Source organism: Temnothorax longispinosus, chromosome 5, assembly GCF_030848805.1.
Source record: "Temnothorax longispinosus isolate EJ_2023e chromosome 5, Tlon_JGU_v1, whole genome shotgun sequence".
Lineage (NCBI taxonomy): Eukaryota > Metazoa > Arthropoda > Insecta > Hymenoptera > Formicidae > Temnothorax > Temnothorax longispinosus.
In genome coordinates, this window is record NC_092362.1 from 20,311,069 (window position 1) to 20,330,463 (window position 19,395).

Sequence of the window (19,395 nt, forward strand, 5' to 3'; positions counted from 1 at the left end):
TACAGCTATATATATAGCTGTGCTAGTTCAAGAGTTTATCTTTTTTTTGCGCAGCCAGTTCAACAACAGAAAACAGATCTATTGTCTATTAGAAATTAGAAGCATATTGCTTCTGATGCGTAATTGTACGTGAATATCATAATTCAATTATCACATTTACATTACGGAACATATTAAGAGAACACGTAAAAAAATATTTAAGAGTATTTTAAAAAATTATATACTTTTTATCAGAAGAATAATTGATGTTTAAGAGGCACCCTGGTACAAGGCGGGATTAAAAATGTTTCATCTATTTAGATTGTATATATTGTTTCTGTTACAAGTGTCGCAAGAGAAATTATATCGATATGTCGAATACGTTTCTTAGTTTAATTTTATTTCGCAGCGGATCTTAATAAGTAGCAAAGCTTTTTCGCATCACATGTATCCTTTTTCAACGGCGTGAACTATCACGTCCGCTAATCTTTGTCTTCCGCTTGCTGTTTCATTGCAGGGAAGGTCTACCGCGTCACCTATGTCTATTGCCTCGTCGCCCTTAACAGCGGTATCTATGGTGAATGATTCGGATACGTTCAACTGGCACAGTGGAATAGCTTCGAGCGAAGTAAACACACCGAACACAAACTGCTCTTTCACCTGCAATTAACATTAATATTGTAGCGGTGTGTCTCCCCTAAGAAAAGGCTTCGCAAAACGGACCATTCATTCTTTTTTTACCTCTTTCATAAATAAATCCCATGGGTAAAGTTTCTCTGGATCAGACCCGAGCGATTTAATAGCATTGCTCAACTCGGAGTGATACACTTTTAACATCTCGTCGAAATATTGATCACGAAATGACTTCAAGGTGCAAGCATAAATTAGGAACGATAAGTCCGTGACGGGACTCGCGCAACGTGCGAGCTGAAAGTCGAGCATTATTGTCTGCTTTTGATTTTGCCCGACATCGCGGATTAGAAAGTTCGGAGCCCAACAGTCACCCTCGACTACGACAGATGTGGGAGCGTCTCTTCTCTTACACAATTCTGTGCATTTGTCGAAGAGAGCGCCGAGTCCGTAGGAATTGTATTGTTTCTCAGCTTTGCTGTCGGGATATTCGGTAGCTAACGCGTGTTTAACTACAACTTGCACCTTTTCCTGTAAAAAAAAAAGAGCTGCTTTTTAATCCGGAGGAAAGTAATTATAGCATTTCGCTGTTACTTACATGATACCCTTTGTACCAATCCCAGTTTTCACGACCGAAGAAAGTTTCCGTTAAAGAATCTGTAATTTTTGCAAACTCTTCCTTCCTTTGATCTTTGTACGCGAATGAGATCGCGTGAAATTTAGACAACGTCTCCAGCACAGCTGAACATTCTGGCCAGTCTAGGCAGTTCTGTCGCGATATAGCGTGAAATCCTAAACAAGAGGCATCTTCCAAGACTAGAAAACCGTTTTCGTCATCTGCGGAGGAGATTATATGACGTGGTATGCGTAATAGATCACTTTGTCCTTTTTCTGCTAGAAAGTTTTCAAATCTGTTGGCGATCTGCAACAATTAGATTAGAAAATGGCTTATTTGATTAATATAATTGATAAATGAATAATATACATTTTTTCAAACACGTGTGTAAATATTAAAAAAAAAGTATGTCTAATCTTACCTGCGTATAAAAAGCGATTTCGTTACTGAAGAAGTCTGCACATCTGAGAGTCTTTCTCGTTCCTGGATTTTTTGGCATTGACTTCACGACAACATTCGCTTGCACGTACTGCTTTGGATTGCCGTCGATAGTGCCATAGACTTTGCCCTTGTAGACATTTGACAAATAATTGTCGCCTTTAGCAGATCCCTCGTTGAAACTCCAATCTGTCAGTTGCACTTCTTTCCCATTGGATACTTTAGAAACAATATTTATTAGCACGTCTTCCGTGAATTTATTGTTCACTTCACTTAATGTGGCACACTTTTTATTCTGGCTCATATTTTCTTCCGGTATTATAAAAACGTCGATTGATTCAATTTACTTATCTTATATATTAAGTTATTGTCTATTTATATAAATAGAAAGAAAGAGCGATATCATGAAGTGAATGAACCAATTTCAATCTACTACACTAAATTAATGATGAGACTGTGCTTTATATAACTTATCGTATTACATTACGCTTTATCAGAGTTTGATAAAGCAACTAGATGAATCAGACGGTGCAAACACTGTGAATTTATTTCAAAACAGATTGCGAAAAACCCGCTAGCAGAAAAACGCATGAAATATATAATTTATTGATTAGTACTTGCAATTTATATTAATATACGTAATTATTACTTTTATTTTATGTTTTTTGATCAAATTTTTTGTCACTAAAATATGAATTTTTCATATAACGTACTTACCAAAAGATCAAATTCTAATAGATTTCTGAGAGAAACAGAAATCACATTGTGATATCGTTGTCCATTGTCCTATGTAGATATCGAGATATAAAATATAATATCAATGAATAGTCTCTGAAAATAAAATATTTTTCTTCGAAAAAATTTAAATATTAAAATGGATAATGAAAATGGAAAGAAATGGTATAATAAAACAAAATCGTATAAATATGCGTACGTACATAATTAACACGTTATATTTATATATTACAATATAAAATTTGTTTATAGGAAACCTAAATTCGGAAATATTTTTGCGTAATGCGTGTCGGGTTGTAAACTCCGGCAGCATCCTTGTAAAATTTGTCTAAGTTATGCTATCCCGATAAATTAATAATATCGTGAACACAAAAACCTGTAAAAATGTATTCCAACTAAAATGTATTCTTTATAAAAATGTAAAAGTCAAGAGTATGTTTCACGTACATCTCGATGCACCTTGAATGACTAAAAATCTCATTCGAAATTAAGACAAACGTAAGACTTCGCAAAAAAGCTTTTATTTACATTTGTTCCGTTTCGTTTAGCGCCTAGGTAAATTTATAATTGCAATAAAATCCCACACAAATCGATCGCGCACCCACACTGATCACTTGTCGTGGAATGTTTCACATAATAAATACAGCTTCTGAGATAAATTAAAATACAAGTCTTGCATCTTTTTTTATACAACCAAGAGATGTATAAATTCCAATGTGTCGAATAGAATCCAATCGGATTCCATCGTAACAGTAGATTCACTCACGACGAGCCCGTATACCTTATTTACAATGTCCATATATAAACATATACATTGCGACCTATATCGATATACGAAGTGAAAGGTAAAAAGTACTATTTTGTACCTTAGAATCTGAGAAATAAAATAAATGCTGGCCTGTGTGTGTGTGTGACGTTAAATCGCACTTATGTCATCTATTCTAAATCGGTAATAGTATTTTTTTTTATGTCTTTCTTATTCTCCTTCGATTTATTAAATGTAAACCTGTTGACATTAGTCGCGTCTTGCCTAACTTAACGGCTAAACTTAACGTAATCCGCAATTCTTAATCTAATCTTAGCCGCTAACTAAATCGTACAATTGGACTGAGTGATAAATTATCATCGACTGTACAAACATCGCTTTCAGCTTGACACAATCATATCCTAATCTCGGAATACCTGAATCAGAATCGTAATTGTTTTCCCCAGTTGTGTGTTTGGACCTCGCGTAGAATTTTTGTAAAAAATATACTTCCTGCTGATCGCAAAGCTGATTTTATGTCGAAATTCCGTCATAACAGTAAATTTAACGAAAAATAAAATATCAATTAAACAGGTGGTTACTGAAATGCTTTAATGTATGTACGACTATGTAAAATAATGAATCTATACGGTATTGTAAAAATTGTCGGGACAATATAACGTCGAAGTCGTCTATAAAGTGGCAGCGAATAAATAGCAACGTGTTTGCTAAAATACGTCGGAATTCCTTGTGTGTGGCATTAGAACCGATTTAAAATCATTTGTTTCTCCGATACGTTCCACAGCCGTGTTCGGTACTAACAGTGAACATAAAACCGAGAGAGAAGCGTTTTCCTATATATTTCAGTGAGACATATTATTTCTTTAATTTTTTTTTTCAATCACATGAATCTTAATAAGTACCAAGTGCCTAATATAAGATCAAGTTTCGATATACCCTGAACTACCCACATATAGGTAGAGGAACCCCAAACGAGTTCGCCGTATACTTTTACTCGCTTATCGAGGATCAAAATAAATATGTATAGATATCGTACGGCAGAGGCTTGGCTCGGACGTCGATGCGAAGCGGGAGAGCAGGAATGGCAATTAGGTTGTCTATACACAGGACATATCTTACATAGAGTACGAGATAAAATTAGTTTAGACCGAAGTTTGCGAGGGCGACGATTCTCGCGGGTGTCGATATATCCTATGTTTCATCGACGACGATCGTTACGTTACGTCTGCAACAAAAGAACACTGATTATAGGACATCACTTGTAAAGATGAATGATTCAATATATGAATATTCATATATATATATCAAGAAATTCTCTGAGCATGCATGAACTAATACTATGATATTAGCGTCTCAACAAGAAAATGAATTAAAGAATTTAAGATTTAAAAAATAACACAACAAAAAATGACGAGTTATTGGATTAAATTGAAATTTCACTTCTCATTATACCTACCGAGTCAACGAGAATCACGTTCTAGTTATCGCGTTGGCACAGCCTTTTATGTGTTGTTGTAAAGTTGGTGGTGGGTTTGATGCTGACTCGGATGCGAGTGTTGCTGCAACGAGTGCTGATGCTGATGGGGATGCTGATGCTGTACCGTGGGATGCCTCGCGTTGTATCTAACGCTACCGGCGAGCGAGCTTCCCCTGCCGTGAGTGCCGACCATGCTCTGCGTATCGGACAGCTCGTCCTCCTCCGCACCAAGACTCCGGAACCTAACGAAGCCGTCCTCGGCGACTAGCATCGTCGAGCCGCTGGTCGGAGCTTGTTCGTGTAGGCCTTGAACGGGCGTATGCCTCCCGCGAGTTTCCGAGTTTCTTAGAGTCTGTATGCCGTTACCGTGGCGACTCAAGGAACCCCGACCTTCGTGAGGAAAGTGGCCCATCGTACCTGACTTGCGGATGGAATGTCTCTCAAAGGTACCTGCGCAACAAATAAATATTAGTTTCTATAAATTGATTAACAGTTATATTAAATAGTCTCATTAGATAATTAATATAATATTAGTTTCCTTGGACCGAGAATGAGAAATAAATTCTATACATTCAATTATGAAGAGATTGCTAATGAGAAATTTATGAGATATTACTATTTTTTTACCTGATATGTTCAAATGCTCGGGCAAAGTATTCAGTGGAAAACTATCGTCGTAAACTTGCTTTCCCGTTCTCATGGTATAATTTTGAATCGCTTGGTTGGTGCTGCATATAGCGGGGTAGAGTACATCGTCCATGTTTTCCGTGGAGGTGGAACTGCCGCAGGGGAACAGAGCAAAGCCCGAGTGTGCCGAGTGTTGCTGCATCTGTTTCTCGCGCAACGGATACTGGGACAGGCTGGCGACCCAGGCCAGAAGACCACAAACGGACAGCTCTAGCAGTCTGACGGAGAACTGCCAGCCCCACCAGAGCCACGGATACTGTGGCGGACGTTCCTGGACGCCGAATATCCCATAAAGCTGCACGAAGCCCATGAGAATGAACAGCAAAGCGGTGGCGATAGTGGTGGTGATGGCAGTGCTGAGAGCCACCGTGGTAGGATCGGCGCCCATCATATGATTCGCGCCGGCCGCCTTATTGCTAGCCATGTGGATCTGCAAACGTACCACGCGGTACACGTACATGTAGCACAGGCCTAAGGTGACGCAGACGACAATATAGATGCACTGACAGATGAGCGGCAGAATCCTCGCCTCGTCCTGATAGCCGAGCATATGCGCGGACACATGCAGGGACACGCACAGCACGATGTGCACCGTGGACGAAAGTACAAGCGTGACGGGCGAGAGAATGCTGTTGTTAAGCGAGGGTGCCTCCGAGCACCGAGCGAGGTACAACATTAGAGTGGCGAACGCCGTGGACAAGAGCGGTGCCGGCAGGTACATCAGCACCCTGGACAATGACTCCGGCAGCGAGTGTCCGAGATTGTAAGCGTCGTAGAAGAGGTGGAAGCATCTCAAGGTGCAGATTGTGGTCAGTAGCAGATGTACGGCTAGGAAGTACGACTGCGTTAGTAGATTCGTTGCCTCGTTGAAACGTACGATCTTGTAGATCGAGTACAAGGCCATGAGCGTGAACATAATCGCCGCGACGTACACGTGCAGCGACCAGGCGATCCGCCACGTGGACTCGAGCGGATGCGTGTCGACCTGTGGTATTAGGCGATCATCCTCGTCGTTGGCGCTCGCCGGTCGCTTCGGCGTTGGCGCCGGTGGTTGCGCCTGCGGATATGGCAGTCTCTCTGTGTCTACTATCTCGATACTGTCAGTCTTCAGGCCGTGTTCGTTCCTCAGGCCGTGATAGCCGTCGTCGTCCTGCCGGCCAGTGTTCGGTAGATTGAAAATCGTCGGCTGCGTGACGGCGACCTTCGAAGGATCCGTGGTACTGCCGGACGCTTTCGGCATGATGGTGCTTGGCGGCGACGTGGTTTTGTCGGTCGTTAGGGCGGGAGGTACATTCGGCAGCAACGGACTCTTCGTGGCTAGGGGCTTCAGCAGGATGTCAGGAATATCCTGTTTCCTGCCGTTGCTGCCAGATAAGATCCTAGAAATACTGGGGTAATGAAGGGTCACGAACGAAGGATCGTTCGTGCCGTTCTTCCGATCGGCCTCGCCGGACTCCGCAGGCCTCTGCTCCCTGCTGTCGGGCACGCTTGCCGGTTTGTTCCTCGTGTGATGCCTCTCCGGCACCTGAGAAGGACTCTGAGGTAGATCCGGCGGTCGGATGGGTATCCGCTCGTGCGCCGGCGTCAAGCTCGGCGGCGGTACCGGCCTCCTGTTGCCGGTGTGCACGTCCGAGTTGGTACCTCGCAGCGTGGGCTTGTCGGCGAATGGGTGTAGGTACTCCGGCGGCAGGGGTGGCGTGAAGAGTGCTCTGGAGGGCGGCGCGTACGACGGCAGATCCCGAAAGACGGGCGATGCCGTGGCCCGCGGCGCCGCAGGATATTTGATAGCGGGTATCGACGGGCTGGCGGTGGTTGTACTGGTGATCGTACTGGTGGTTAACGGCGACGGTACCGTCGACAACGTTGTGCTGGCCGACACTTGAGCATCGTACGCCGGCACGCTACGCTTCGTGGTCGCGGAACTATGCGCCACCTTATTGAAGATCGCCGCCAGGTTCTTCTCCAGAGCGGTGTGATCCAGATTGAAGATCGGGCTGTTGGGTCCACCATCGCTGCTCGCCGAGCAGACGGTCGAGCAGGATTGTATTGCCAGTAGAGCGGATAGAAGGAGCAGCCGCATCATCGGGGTCATGATGCTCGTATCGAGGATGATGATCGCGGACACTTAAATGCCCCGTCCGGGCATCGGTTCATTCCATAACAGGGTCAACGCCGCTTCGCGACGAGGAGGACGTCGAGGAGGAAACTTGAATCCGTAAGGACACTTGTCGGGATGAGTCTTCGTCGACTTATTATCCCGCACGTTCCTCTCTTTCCCTCTCGTTCCACGGTCGCTCCTCGAAGGTAGATTTCCTCACGCGGAATTCTGTCACGTGTCACATTCCTGGGATCGGCTGTCTCTGAATCCTCTCTCACCGTGTCACTCCCTTTCCTCGCGACATCCGGCACGATTCCCGGCACGATGTCGGCGTTGCGTTATATTTTATAGCCTGTGCTTTCGCGGTCGATCGTGGATACCGTCGATATACACGTGAAAGATTTCGAATGGGGTAGGATGGGGTTAATAGCGTTTCCCTTGTAACTATACTTGTATCTACATTCTTCCGTGTCCCGCATCAGATAGAATCTCCCTTGACGTCTGCGATGCGTCGAGCGATTAGGCGACGTATAAAGACAAGATTCAATTTCTTCCTCGCGGCACCCACCATCCTCGGGGTCCACTACCGTCTCGCTTCACGTTCTTCCATTATATACAGAATACGTGATCCAATCGCCCGTGGATTATTTTGCCGCGTTAACTTCGTTACCGTTGTCCCACAGCTGACTCGATTTAAAATCTATCTACTTGCGCGACCGATACGGCGACGACACACGGGCTTGTTAACTGAGTTTGATCCGATATCGCTGCTGCTGCTGCTGCTGCTGTTGCTGCTGTTGCCGTTGCCACTTTTGCTCCCAGAAGGCCATCCCAGATCTGCGAGAGCCCCGGCCGGAACGTGAATCGCCGGGGAGTATTTAACGCGCCGAATTGACCCTTATTCCTAGTCGCCGACGCGGCTTCGCGTTAATTACCGTATCCATTTCTTTAATTGGGACACGAGCGTGCTCGCAGTCATCCGTTCCTCCTTTACGATTCTTTCGCAACGTTGTGCCAGACACCTGTAAAAAATATCTGTCATCAGTTTAAGGAAGCGACTTAAAAAACAATAACGATTCTTAAGAAAGATATATGAATTTAAATAATTTAATAAACAAAGACTTCGCTAAAAAAAAAACCTCTAAAATTTTTGTTTTTCAATCGCGGGATTTCATACATATTTGTTGACCATAAAGCAAATCATAATAAAGAAAATTTGAATTTGATTTTTAGGAAAATACAGCTTCCGAATTAAAAAAGATTTAAAATCGATAAAAAATGAAAATTTTTGACGATTAATTTCAAATACTAGAATTTTTATGTACTATTTTTAGGAATGCGTAAAACTCGATTTTATAAAATAAACAATTAATAGCATACATTTTTTATTCTGTTGAAGTTTCGTAACTAGTTTTATGTTTAAAACGTTTTATTTTCAGTTTCTAAAATTTCTCAGATCCTGATATTTCTTCATTAATTCCATTTCTTCCTTATCGATTTACTTTCGCATGCCAGAATTTGAAGTAAATATTCCAAAGCGCACAACTGTTAAGAATTTCAATCGAATATCAATAACTTGGTTGCTCAATAATTTAAAACAAATTTAATGTAGAACATGCAAAACAGATTTTAAATAAAAGGCACACAATCTTTTATGTAAAAATTAAATAATTGAATATTTCGTTATTTTCGTTAAAATTTGATGCTCTTAAATTTTTTTGTAAATTATTAAGCAAGGGAAAAAAACGTAGGAACAAGAAAGATAGATTTAGATGTTTCGTTTCTAGCAAGTTATACCGTTAAGCGGTTGTTTACATTTCTGATTTCGAGATAACGTTTCATCGTGCATCAATTAATCGTATAAACGGATAAAAATAAATGTACACCGACCGCAAATGCGCAAATGCACAATATCCGTTACGCATCATTAATTTAAGTTATTTATGTTATTAATACTATTAGCCTGCAGAAATATGTAAACGAGCAAGTTCGCGCTGGACGTAATTGAGTTATTCATAAATACTACTATTTATCGTTATTAAGTTAATTAAGTCCGATATCGGCTACCGCTACCACCCCGGCTAGTAATTCGCCACCGGTAATTGATCGTAAAACGATCCGAGTGGTTGGGGTATAAATTTCTGGGATATCTTAGACAACGAAGGAAGTCCTACAAAACGATCGCCCCCTTCGCGATACAGCCAGGAAATTGATTCGGCCAGGTAAGACGGAACACGTGGATGAGTCATGATGAAGGTAGAGGAGTGACCATTGATTTCTTTCCCTGGCTATCTCATCCGATATCTCGATCCGCGAAACGAGACTTAATAACGGGGACATCTCTTCCGACCGCGAGAGATTTGATTTTCGATCATTTCGGCCGCCAATAATTGTAGGTGGATGCAGCGCGATGTACTTCATTACGAGAGATATTCCGAATATTCCGGACAGAGAATACAATGCAAATCACAGAAACAAATCTAAACAGCTAGATGTAAATGTTGATAGTCAAATTGCCGCGCTTGCATGTAACTATGATCACTCGTGATTACCTCGTCATTGCAACATTACAAGATTTATATATCCTGACTCTCATTGGAATAGAAAAAAGCTGAACCAATAGCATTGGAGCATTTCAATGCAATAATTTGAAAGGTAAGTAAGTTTTGCACACGGTAAATTAAATTGGAAGCAATATTTCTTGAACTGAATGGTTATTGTCTATTTCTCATAGACGACCAAGAATGTCTCGTGACACATCGTGGACAAAAACCTTGACAAAAACAGCAGCTGGCATATGATTAATTGTTATTATCGCATACGTACAGCGATACAATCCCGTGACGAGATTAGAATAGTCAGAGGACTGATTCCGTAGAGTCGATATTGTGATTCATAAGCGATCGGGAATATCTCGTGACACCTTGTAGACGGCAAAAAGTACATCCATGTCAAAATCAAGTATGATAAAATACATGATGTGTGCCTTGAGCGTTGGACGAGGTGTCACGATGGAATGCGTACTCTTTTCAGGCTGACAAAAATGACTAGGGTAGATACATATAGCTAGCCAAGAAGCTATTTGTCTCTTTTTCAACGAATATTTTAGGGTAGGTCGTACCTTAAAATATTCGTTGCATGCTACCTTACGTGTAACCTGATTTTCAAATACTGTCGCTATCAAGATTCCATCGAGCAAAAATGGATAACGTTTGGCATCTATGGAAGATTGTAAAAATAAATCAATCACGTCAATCATGAAGTCATAAATCAATTCATATGACTTTATTAACAGCGTTACTTACTTCGCATATTTGAAAATGTGCCGTCAAAAATTGGAATTCAGGACATTAAGAAATTAAATTTTCTCATGAAAACTTTAAACGTCACGTGGTTATACGTATCTGTTGCGAATCGCATTTTACTAGAAAATTCTAGTGAACAATTTATTGCAAACGATTTGTTCTGCTTGGAATAAAAAGATACCTGCCGAGACTTTGATACTTTCGTAAAGAAGTAATCTGCTTATATATTCATTAAATAATTGACAGGTCAATAAAAGGACGATAATTCTACAACATTTCGATGGTCATATATTATAGTATAGTTTAGCGGATAAATCTCATATCGATATATACCATCCACAATCGCTTCCGTAATTACAAGCTTCGTGACATAGAATCGTTGAAATCGTTCGCGGTAAAAGGGCATTATGCAGATACATGTTTGCGATCCGCATGTCACGATAATAGTCTGTGAATTAAGCATTAGATCGAACATTCACCACCAAGTGGACGGTAAACGCTTCAAATCAATAATATGGCTACTAGAATCGTCGTGTAGAAAACTTATTGAAAAAGCTTTGTATTTTTAATGAACAATTTACCGAAACATTTAAATATCAAAATTGACAACAATTTATCGACGATTTAATTACTCCTTTTTTTAAATAATACATGATGAACCGACTTGTCTTTGCGTTCCCGAGAATCGAATAATTATTAAAAAAATTGCGGTCAAACACTGAGAGAAATTTTTTGCTGTATTAGCAAATCATTTGTCACTATAGTGACAACAAACACTTGGTTTGCTGCACGAGAGCTAATTAATTTAGCAACAGTAGCAAACCTTTTGTTGCAATAGCAAAAAGTTTGCTCTCGCAGCAAATCAAATTTTGTTGTCACTTAAATTTCTCTCAGTAAAAGAAAGGACGATGGACTATGTAGCAACAGTTTTTCGATCAATCATACAAACAGCTCACTGTTGCTGTCCAGTAGTGATATTTCTATCCGATTTTAATAATACCTTCATTCCCAAACGCGCAACGACTTATCATTAGCCGGATTTTGGCGGCCAGTTTATTTAATTCGGCAAACACGCGACGTTCGTTGGTTGGTTAATTGGTTGGCTAGTTTGCGCATCTGTGTCCTTTCACCCTTTTACGTTTGTCCTCGATTCATCGAATCGCGTGATCGCACTCGCCGATGCCCGCGCCAATACACAAACCCTGCGGGCGATTTGCACGATAGGAGTTGATTAAACCAAATCAATGCAGCTAATAATATCGTTTGTTAAGGCTCAAATGCGTTTACGCGACCGAGCAGGTAATTTTTGTCATCGTTCTATCGACCTTATTGAGCTTGTTACTATTCTATCGTACTGCATGAATACAAATGACCCGGAATGGTATTTTCGATTACCATCATGATTTTCATACGTTTTCATACGTCTTCGCGCGTCGAGTGGAACCCCGAGATATTAACAGCTCCGTATATTAATAGTTTCTTCTAATCAGTCTTTTCCATTTTTCTAGCAAAAATTTACATTCTTAGCTAACAAAGGTAAAAGAAAAGAAATATATATAAGGAGGTCTTTTAACAAAATAAAATTTTCGAGTGTATTTAAGCAGCAAATTGGTACTGTTTACTCGAGTTTAGGATTCCGCCTTTCCTAAGTTCTAAGAATGATGGATCGCAGACAAGGAAAAGTCTATGTATATGATACACAAGTTGTTATAGTTAGCAGAGTAAGCTCACATAACTTCATGTTCCCTTGGCTTAGTTTAATTAATTATACGAATGTCGGGATTGGCATGCTACACGGGGGTCGCGTTCGTTCACGTGCTTCCGTATGATATAATATCTAGGTAAAGCTACCTACCTATTCGTGACTAACTACCATCCGTGGATGGCAAACGGGTGGATAGGGTGTGGAACCGTAACCAAATGCGGGGCGCACGAAGACCCAGCGGAAGTGTTTACATCTGTGATTGGCGAACATTGACTATTCTTGTAATTTTTAACGTATCACGTTTCTCTTAAATTCTATACTTTCCTAAATACGCACTAAAGTCTCAATTCTGCGTCGATGCACTTATATCACTCAGCATCACCGATTACTCATTCAAATCTCATTTATTTTTACGGTTTACTTGAGAGAATGTTTTTCTAATTAGAATTTAAAGTGATCTACTAAATTTGCAACATACTCATGCATACTGCGTGATTTGATATTATACCTATTGATTTAAAATTGAAAAATGCTTGGTAAAACAACTGTCTAAAATTATATCCTATTATATTATCAAACGTGTTTCTATTATTTTTCTTTAGTTCGCGTATGCAATTTAATTAAAACATTCAGAAAATAAATTATTTGAGATATTACTTTTTAAACATTTTAGCAATTTTCTATAAAGCCGTTCAATAAAATCAGTTGAAGTCTGCATAATGTATCGCAGTTACCCGTAAAAATATTTTCCAATTCGTGAAACATCACCGGAGGTCGCAGACAGTGTTTCAGGGGACAGAAACGCTGGGGAGAGAAATATTTGTTCAACGCATATTAATTTCCACTAAACGATTTCAAAATATGTTTGCCATAGCCATCGACGAAAACTTCGCCCATCATAACAGCAAAATATTATACAATGAATATCAGTGATCACAGATGTTACGTGTGATTTGTTTGTATTGCTGTAAAACGTTTTTGGCAAATCAAAAAAAAAAACCCAAATGAGATAAACTTAAATATCCATTTATAAAATCATAAATCTCGGTTTGTTTATCGGTGCCTTTGGAAATATATTAACTAAATGTCTCTGTATTTGACAGAAATATTTTGTAGCCATTAAATTCTCGTGCAAAGGATATTAATTTTTATAACCCTTCTTCAACATTTTTACATCGCAATTTGATCGGCGGTTTAATGGCAGGGATAATACGAAACTGCTGAAAAAATCGTAAGTTCGATGTAATCCGGTCGTTACGAGGATATTGGTAGCGCTAAGTGAAATGTGATCATGTTCGATCTGTTTTCAATTCCCAACAGTTCCTGAGTCGAATTCATTATCAACTGTTCCTGTGCAGCCAGCATAGCCAAACAAGGAGGAATTATAGGAGGAATTATCTGCCCTTCTCCGTTCTGTGATATACAACTTTAATGAATATATAAATATTTCTCAAACAAAATTGGTGCGTTGCAAATCTCCTCGACAATTGCCAGTCTGAAATCTATAAGGTTTTATTGTCTTTTACATAAATTCCTCCTTGCACTATATGTTAATGTCGTTCACAAATGAATTTGCCACTATCAAAAATTATGCATTGCGAAAGGAAGAATTTTCCAGAAAAATGCAAAAATGTACGCTATCCAATTTTATCTCAAATATTTTCACGAATATTTCACTTGCCCTTTTGAGAGAAAAAAAATATATTGCAGATAAAATATTTGCAGATTGAAATGGATTGAAAAATAGACGAAAATCTCTACACCGGACATCTCGTGCGCAATTTGTTTGTATCCTATAACTCGGTGAAAAGCTTGACACGTGTTTCGCGATTCGATTATCTCGTTCGGATAACTGCTGTACGCTCTTCAATGGTTAGTGATTGCGTATCGCGCGTGTATAATTCGCGCGTGTCACGCGGAGTTACATCGTAACCGTCCGCGAAGTCACGCGAGGAATTCAGCCGCGCGATGCTCTCTCGCGCGACGTAACACGGTGCTGGATTACTCGTTCACTTTTACGTGTGATTATCCTCTTTTTACGAGCGCACGTCCTCCGGGATGTATTAACCCGCCGCGAAGTCGATCGAGCAACGCTCGAACCTACAGGTGTCAACTTTTCCAATTTCCAGCAAGTACTGTGGAGATCACTTTTCCCGCATCGAAGAAAAAAAATCGTTCGGATACCTCGGCGCTCCGAGCCTAAATCTTCGTCATCGAAGGAAAAGCACGGACCAATTGCCAAACTCGTTAAAGCTCATTGTTAGTTTCAGGCTAAAATATGTATCCTTTTCATTATCGTTTGTGTTCTTATCGTAATGTAAAACTTTTTCTTTGACAATTCATTGATTCAGCTTGATTAGAGATGACGATATTTTATATCGCGTTTGGATTAAGTTCTCTCTTAACTCTAGAAGTGCACGCTTTCCGATACGATCATTGAGTGCAGCCTCGAGTCGCATGATGTGTAGTTATCCCTCATTAGCCCCCTTATTTCTTCCTATATGGAAAGAGGACGGTAATCTATTCGCTGAAGTCTTATAAGAAAAAGTTCGCAACCGATCCTGGTTTTGACGAGCTTCGCATATAAAGTTGATTAATAAGCTCGATAACAAGACATGTTCTTTTTAATTAAAAAATTACGAGGGTTAGGAAATATCATAAGTTTGATAGATTTGATACGCGAGTCTTACATACGCACTGAGAGAAATTTTTTGCTGTATTAGCAAATCATTTGTCAGTATAGTGACAGCAAACACTTGGTTTGCTGCGAGATTTAATTAATTTAGCAATAGTAGCAAACCTTTTGTTGGCAACAGCAAAAAGTTTGCTCTCGCAGCAAATCGTTGTCACTTAAATTTCTCTCAGTGCGTGCAAATTCGTTGAAAAAGTGAGGTTTAGATTTAGAAGAATTAATTTCGTTTTGCAACCAAAAATAGTAAAATTAATATTGTAACATATTAACGATCAAATATATCGTTTAATAATTTTAGAAAAACAAAGACAAATATAAAAATAAATAAAATAATTTGAATTTAATATAATAGATAAATAATTTGTTTTAATGTATTGATAAAACAGAAATATTGTGTTAATATCACGATTCTTCAAATATACCGAGATTGTACTTATTCATCAGTAACGCAGAAATCGTTTAATCTAAACGATGTCACGGTCGTAAATTTAAGCTGACTTAAGATAAAATGTGGACTACATAACTGGGTCGAGTTCCAACGTATTTGATAAGTAACCCAAACCCGTGCACCGTATTAATTATTAAAAGCACTAAGGCGGGACTATCTGCCTTTATACTGGCGTCTCACGGGGAGCATTACTCGAGGAGAAGGTGAGGAGAACCCACGGGACTCGACGATGAAGTGGCCCGCAGGTGAAACCTCTCCCAATTCCGTTAATTATTAAACTCGCTGTCCCACTATTTCCTACCGTCAAAAACTTACGGTCGACAACATGCATCCTATTATAATCCGCTAAATTAATCCTCGAAATTAAAGCAACGTTAATAACATCGAAAATAGATTTCCGTTAAATCTTGGTGGGAACAATAAAAAGATATTGCACTGAAAAGTATGAAAATAAATCCCTCTCTTAGTCTATTTTTAACGTTTGACGTAATTTAAAGATTAAAACTCTAAGTAAAGTACTTAGGATTGCTGTGTCTCTTTTTTCAACTATAAATTTCTTCTCCTAACAGAATCATTTTCGATTCAGTAATCTTAGTAATTAATAATCATATTTTTCTCAAACTAATGCCCATTTGAGAGACATTGATTGAAAAATATAATTTTTACACCCGTTTGATGTCGTAGTTTACTCCGTTGTATATACCTGAAATTCCAATTAATGAAAAATCTATTTAGACGGAGAGATTGAAAAGATCTTCGATATTGAAAGTATCGTTATTCATTTTAATTTAACATCCCTGCCCCGTATACTCTGTATACAGAACGTATACCGCGCAAATAAACGGTATTATGGTGCGCGTGACTGAAAAATATCCCCTAATTAAACTCGTCTCAATGCAAATTAGTGCGCACAGAAAATATTTATTAAAGTAATTAGTCATGCGGGGCAGTCTATATTTACGGTAGTCTCACGGCTCGCATTACAGTACGGCGGCAAAGGTTTTGCCGATGACAACGGTATAGCCGGTACGTGACAATTTTAGAACTTTGCGTTAGTCATGTTCACGTGTAGAGTATAATTTCTATTTAGAAGGACCGAAATTATTCTGCTTGATTGTATAGAAATATGTTGTATTTTTCCTGCGTTTCGAATCTTTTTTTATTTAAACAGATCAAAAATAAAATATAGAAGATATCATTTGAGACGCCTGGTTCATATAAACAACTCGACATAATAATCGTCAAATTAATTCATACCACTGCAAAGTACGCTTATATTTATGTGTTAGACATATTCTTTCTTTCTAAATATATTTGACTAAATACAACACCGTGCCACGTATCGATATATGAAAAACTACTGCTAAAACAATCGTCTTTCATTATTAAATGTCATTAAAGTGAATTTTGCATGAGCCCCATTAAACTTCTTGCCACACCGAGCACTCCGGATCGCGCGCGCGTAGCAATTTTATATCCCTCTAATACCTAGCTGGATCTAATATCTAGGTGGAGACTTTCGCAGACTTCAACTAGAACAACAATTTTCACGTTTATAAAAGAAGCAGCTCGGTTAATAGACGATTACGTTCATAAGCCGTTATTATTTTATCCTGCAATAAGTTCGACTATTCAACGGTTTGAATTGCAGTAATTAAAATGTATAACCACCGTCCTCTCCAAGTGTTTTTCCATATTCAAGAACTATTCGATAATATGATGCCTGTATTACTTTTAGATTGTAAAAACATCATGAAAAATCAATGCTAATTGTCATTAATAAACACAAAATTTCTTTTAAATTACATATCTTTTTGCTTACAGATATTTTAAGTTTTGTTAAATTTCGTAGTATATGCAAAATGTGCAAATAAAAACATTTGAGATAAAAATAAAAAAAATTGATGACACAGTCTCTTTTAACATAATATTAGAGATAGACTGTAAATGTCACTGATAGAAAAATGTCAGAATATCATTGACTTTCAGAACTGCTCGTCCCACCGACTTATTATATTGCAAAGTAGAACGGTCGTCAAAAAACACGTAACGTGCAGAAGACAACGAGAAATCTATGGGCAATTAGTGAATAGAAATTGTTCCGTCTGAATGAAACCGCTGATTAAATCAACTTCAAATTAACGATACGCGGTTGATCTGAAAATAATATACAAATTGTTTCCGAAAGCTATCGCGCTGTCGAGTGTCATCAGTATCTCCGCAGACTTTGTTCATTTCTCATTGAAAAATACATCGAGAAACAATAGCCTGTGTCATTTTAAGAATCTCCTCCGGAAAGTTGTACATTGTGGCGTTATCTCATCTAACAATCTCCTTCCTTTCTTTAGACAAACTCATAATGCACAAGTCGCTTTACAATAGCATAAAGATTTGCGACTGGAAAAGCTTGCGTTTCCTTTAATAACGCTGCATCTCCGTCTCAACCGTCAAAACAAACGAATATTTCATTTTAAATACCAAAAGTGTAAAAAAAGTGCAATTAAAAGGAAGCGCAGACTTGAAGAACCGCGGATCTCGCGGCACAAAGTTTAGTATAAATGTACAAGTAAATAATACGGACGTATATTTTGTACGTAGCGTCGCACGTTTTCATTCGGGTAAGCCGATCCTCAATTTCGGAGCAAAACTGTGACGTAATTTTTTTCGCAAAACGTGATTTCATCTTTCGTAACGCCACACATCGCTCGAGCCGGAAGGGGGCCGCGACTTTAAAAAGCAGAACCGAGAGGGAACATCGTCCAGATAATGCGTACACAGTAAAATTTAATTACCCGACGGGATTTTATGAAGCTCGTCGCCGTTACTGCACGCAACCTGATGGGTACCTTCGTATTGGTTTCGGTAATGAGACACGGTCGAGAGAGGATGGGGGAAAAGGCGAAGAAATCGCGGGAATATCGCTCCGACCGGATTATAACAAAGTTGAAATATATAAACGCGCTGCGCGTAACTTTAACGGGGATTATCGAACTATGTTTTACGTGTATACCAGCGGCACGATGGCATGGAATGTCGTAATCGACATTATCCTTCGTAAAAAGGGCCGCTTTCGGGTTGGCCGGAACGGCATTAAGGCTTCTGTACACACAGACAATTTCTTTAATATCCAAAACGACCGACGACTGATTATCCGGCTTATTTATGCCCGTATGAAAAAATTATTTGGGGAAGAAGAGAAGCCAAGCCGGCTATATCCGCGCCACCGCCAGACGTTTCGACGGCTTGTAATACGTTCGCCTTTTTAAGCGAGGGTCCCTTCTCCCGCTAACAAGATCGTAACGCGCCGATATGGACGATCGGCTGAAATTCCTACCTCTCTCCGAGATGCCGATAGGATGGAGGGCCGAGAAACGAAGGACGGAAAGATCACGCCGGGAATACCTGCGGGACGTTCCCTCGTACGTAGAGGATTTAAGAAACCGAAGTGCTATCTGCGAAAGCTCGATCGAACGCGCAATAAAAAGTGCAATAAAAGCACTTCGCGACGAATTCGGTCGACGGTTTCTCTCGACCGATCGCGTTTCCACTCGCACCGGCTCCTTCATAGGGCGTCTTCTGGGTTTCCCGCACTCCCTTTCGCCTACATCTTCGATCAATTTGCAGTGAACTTTCCCTTGACAAAACTCGGAGAGCAGGAATATTTTTCGAGTTATCAGCGACTGAAATTTGAGAAATTGTATGTGGCTTGTACTTCTAAGAGCGTAATAAATATTGTCGTGTGTGAGGGGGGAGCTACGTAATTTCTTTAATATAATTTATCCGATATCGCGAAACCAAGTAGTAATGTGCGCAGATACG

The 19,395-nt window shown here is 39.7% G+C and overlaps 2 protein-coding genes across 4 annotated transcripts in view; both read right to left on the minus strand.

The window, feature by feature from the left end:
• Positions 1 to 293: 293 nt before the first annotated feature.
• Positions 294 to 2,119, minus strand: LOC139812844 (uncharacterized). Its single transcript, XM_071777946.1, has 4 exons — positions 1,647 to 2,119; positions 1,208 to 1,531; positions 721 to 1,140; positions 294 to 639 (listed from the first exon to the last, which is right to left on the minus strand). Exons 1-4 carry the CDS (start codon positions 1,965 to 1,967, stop codon positions 421 to 423), a joined length of 1,284 nt encoding a protein of 427 aa, XP_071634047.1. The 5' UTR covers positions 1,968 to 2,119; the 3' UTR covers positions 294 to 420.
• Positions 2,120 to 2,598: 479 nt separating this feature from the next.
• The window catches only part of LOC139812843 (uncharacterized), a 125,884-nt gene continuing 109,087 nt past the window's right edge, over positions 2,599 to 19,395 (minus strand). For all 3 annotated transcript variants that reach the window (XM_071777942.1, XM_071777944.1, XM_071777945.1), the window contains 3 exons: positions 5,269 to 8,448; positions 4,621 to 5,091; positions 2,599 to 4,389 (listed from right to left, as the gene is read on the minus strand). In XM_071777942.1, the coding sequence (XP_071634043.1) occupies positions 4,667 to 5,091; positions 5,269 to 7,420 (2,577 nt within the window). In that variant the 5' untranslated portion in view covers positions 7,421 to 8,448 and the 3' untranslated portion in view covers positions 2,599 to 4,389; positions 4,621 to 4,666. The remainder of the gene's footprint in view (positions 4,390 to 4,620; positions 5,092 to 5,268; positions 8,449 to 19,395) is intronic.

Excerpts from the sequence above, each read along its gene's own strand:
- LOC139812844 (XM_071777946.1), bottom strand. The coding sequence starts at position 1,967 with ATGAGCCAGAATAAAAAGTGTGCCACATTAAGTGAAGTGAACAATAAA. Across the intron at positions 1,532-1,646 it reads AAATCGCTTTTTATACGCAG|ATCGCCAACAGATTTGAAAA; the intron begins GTAAGATTAGAC and ends TAATTGTTGCAG. Across the intron at positions 1,141-1,207 it reads ATTGGTACAAAGGGTATCAT|GAAAAGGTGCAAGTTGTAGT; the intron begins GTAAGTAACAGC and ends TTTTTTTTACAG.